The sequence below is a fragment of the Aptenodytes forsteri genome, unplaced genomic scaffold (genome assembly GCF_000699145.1).
Source record: "Aptenodytes forsteri isolate BGI_AS27 unplaced genomic scaffold, ASM69914v1 Scaffold15, whole genome shotgun sequence".
NCBI lineage: Eukaryota > Metazoa > Chordata > Aves > Sphenisciformes > Spheniscidae > Aptenodytes > Aptenodytes forsteri.
The window spans coordinates 8,387,126-8,390,879 of record NW_008795129.1 but is presented as its reverse complement, the minus strand read 5'-3'; the positions used below and the strand labels follow the sequence as shown (position 1 = coordinate 8,390,879).

At 34.0% G+C, this 3,754-nt stretch overlaps 1 protein-coding gene across 1 annotated transcript in view; it reads left to right on the top strand.

The window, feature by feature from the left end:
- Window positions 1-1,103: 1,103 nt before the first annotated feature.
- The window catches only part of PLCE1 (phospholipase C epsilon 1), a 141,743-nt gene continuing 139,092 nt past the window's right edge, over window positions 1,104-3,754 (top strand). Inside the window, exon 1 of the mRNA XM_009277763.2 lies at window positions 1,104-2,711. Within this exon, the coding sequence (XP_009276038.1) occupies window positions 1,524-2,711 (1,188 nt within the window). The 5' untranslated portion in view covers window positions 1,104-1,523. The remainder of the gene's footprint in view (window positions 2,712-3,754) is intronic.

Genomic DNA, 3,754 nt, shown 5'->3' with positions numbered 1-3,754 from the left:
GTAGATAGTGCCTGGGTCAACATTTGATTGATCAGTTCAGTAATCTCTAGTTGTTGTACCTAGCCAGTGATTTGCCTCAGTTTTGTGATATGTTTTGCTACTGAAGTTTCAAAGTAATATTTTTTTGCTTGTTTCTATTGAATTTAGACTGTTTTAGTAAACTTAGGCCTTAATATAACTTTCTGCATTTCCCATTTTTTTAATAATACACTTAATGTTTTTAAATTTTAAATATGATAAATTGAAATATAAGTGTATATTTGTTTAATTTTAATTCACCGTGATTTATCTAGGTCCATCTCTTTTGTTCTTCTTTTTCCTTTGTTGAACTATCTGTAACCTCTTATTTTCTGATTCCAAGATTTATTTCTACAATGCTATTTGCAGGAAAGAAGCTGAGAATTAATGGCAAAGTTGAAGGCCAGGTTAACTTCTTAGCTTAAGGCATATAAGTAAAGGGGTCAAAAAGATTATTGATAATATTTCAGTCTTTTACCCTACTTTGCCTTCATGCTTTTTCAGTCATAAACTTCTGGCAAAAATATTGTGTTTTCTTCATGCTTGCATGGTAACAACATAAAGTTTAATGAAAACAAAACCCGCATAACACCAAAATGATTGTAGTTGTGACAGAGTTCAGTTCTGAGCAGGAAAATAATTAGTTTTAAGAGACAGTGTAGGTTTAAGAATGATTTTGTTCTTAAAAATGTTTTAACTTATCCTGGCTATGAGTCAGACAAATTATAGAAAAGAGATTTCCTTTTTTCTCTTTGTATTTATCTTGTATGTTCAATTTCAGTGTTACAGCTTCAGTAAAACTAGTTTTCTGCAGTCATGTAGCTTTCCACAGTGAAGACAGCTATTTAAATACGTAAAACATGACTGTGATTTCCCCAAATTGTGAAGTGAGACTTTTAAGACAGATTTAAATGAGTATTTTGGAATTCTCTAGGTCTCAGTATAATTAACTTCTGTTGTTTTCTGTTCCTTCTCTTTGCATAAAAAAAATTTCTTTCTGTTGTAGTGGTGGTGGTGGTGGATTTTGTGCCATGGATTCTGTTCAATATATCTATATATATACTTTTTTTTTTCTTTACAGAAACCCAACTTTTTGGATGCCCTATAGGGAGATGCATCTTTGACATGGATTATGTGTTTGGTCGTCTTCTACAACCAGAGGCAACAGTGTGTGTGCTACATATGATAGAAGAATTAATTGTGGGAAGAGACAAGCTGAATGGCTACGTCACAATAAGAAGCTGGTTTAAAAATGTTTGTATTTCATGCCAGTACTCCAAGGCTGGGAAAGACTAGTAGCGCAACAGTCAAAAAAATTACTTTTTTTTAAAACCCAGTTCAAAAAGAACAAGTAGTCAATGTATATTTAACATGTGTTCCCTGATTATTTAGCACTGAATCTTTTGTTACACTGAAATAATGGTGTGAGGATCGGTAGACAACGCCTTCCCCCCTGCCCCCCCGCCATCCCCAACACACATCTAGCAACTAAAGACTGTGTCAAGATGACCTCTGAGGAAATGACAGCGTCTGTTCTCGTCTCTGTGGTACAGGGTAAAGTGATACCTGCTCAGTCAGCTGGAGATGAAAATACTGAAAATGCTTTGGACACCAGTGTTATAAAAAGAAATACTGCCAGTCCGGGAAGGCAAACCACACACGCTCTCTCATACTTACACAGACTTGAAGAAGAAAATCTTCAGGGCTCAGTGCCCAAAATATTCTCTCTGGTAAAAGGACAACTGACTAGTGACAATAGTAGTGAAAACTTCTGGGAGAGGAACAGCTCCGTCCCTGATTCAGTGGAATTTCTTAACATTAACTGTAACATTGTACAGAAAAACTACAAGAGCAATATCCCATGCAGCCAGTTGTATAAATCTTGTGATCCTTTAGCAGGGAGAGAGGCACGCCTGGAAACTGGAATTCCTGTTTCACTGGAAAGAGCCATGCTTGCTGAAATTCAGTTGAAAATGAATGGACCTTCGTTGAGAAGCCAGACAGCAGTAAATAAGAATGACAGCAATGATACTGATAAAATGGCCTTTTTTCACTTTCATTGTGCTAGTGAAAGGAATATATCAAAGGCTTTGTGCAGTTTACACAACAGTTTCATTTTGGATGACTGCTTGCAGCCAGTCAGCGTTGGCAATGGTAACACCACTGGTTCCCCAGCCTGCACTTGCAGATTAATGGAGTTGACAAATAATTGTGAGAATGAAAATGGGCAGCAGTTGTATGAAGATGCTTTAAGGGATAAGTATTTATGTCTGGAAAGAGCACCACGAAAGGTTAAAGTGGCGTGCTCAGGTCACAACTTCTGTGGAAACAACTTTACTGGAAGAATGCCCTCAAAGCCCTTTCTGAGCCATTTTGAAGACTGTAATGATAACTGTGAAGAAGAGATGGAAGAGGATTTTTTTAGAAACAAAAAGGAACGTTCTACTTTATTAATAAGACGTTTCTGTAAAAATGATAAGGAGGTTAAAAAATCAGTTTATACTGGAACGAGAGCAATTGTTAGGACTTTACCTTCAGGGCACATAGGAACTGTTGCTTGGAATTATGTTGAGCAAAGGAGAAACAACAGTGGCTTGAAGCTTTCTAGGATTACAACAGAACAGCTAACTATAATTCAGTCCTTAATGAAATGGGAATGTAATTCCTTTCTTGAGAAGTCTTTATGGTATGAGGTAAGCTTTTCATAGTGTTGGTTTGGTGTTTTTTTTCCCCATAAAAGTTTTGATACCCTGATGATCTTTTAATTCAAAAAAATGCCATCGACTAGTGAACACTTAGTAACAGTGAATAGGATATTTCACTTAACCATGCTGAACCTCATGTTGAACGCTACTTTTTAGAAGAACGTGTTCTCATCCTTTAAAATGCATTTTGGTTTAAAATAGGCATGGGGTAAAATGTATAACTTTATATCTGTATAAAATTTATAAATACATATGTATGTATATACATCTATATATAAAAATGTATCTAGGTACATAATTATACATAGATGTATGTATAAATTTATATCTTGATATAGTTTATATATAAGAATGTAATATATATATCTTGATATAGTTTATATAGAAGAATGTAATATACCTATATACAGATATAAAAATAGACACACATTTTATAGATATATTTTAAATAGAAAAGGTATATAAGATGCATTTATATTTGTAAATACATATGTAAAAATAGATGTATTAATATATATTATAGATTACATAGTTGAATATATATGGCATATATGTGTATATAAACATTTGATGAATATTTAATGATATAATAATTCCATGGAATCAATTGTATAAAATGATAAGTGGCAGTATCAGATCACAGTGAAAAATTTTATTGTTCTAAAAAAGAAAGCATAGTATTTTCCCTAAGTTACCAATATACATAATGCTTCTACACTTACAAATAATATAAAAAAAAAAAAGTTGAATAACATATATTAATGTGCTGATATTACCATAATGCTTCTACACTTACAAATAATATAAAAAAAAAAAAGTTGAATAACATATATTAATGTGCTGATATTACCCTGATTTCATAGAATCATAGAATAGTTTGGGTTGGAAGGGACCTCTAAAGGTCATCTAGTCCAACCCCCCTGCAATGAGCTGGGACATCTTCAACTAGATCAGGTTGCTCAGAGCCCCGTCCAACCTGACCTTGAATGTTTGCAGGGATGGGGCATCCACCACCTCTCTGGGCAACCTGT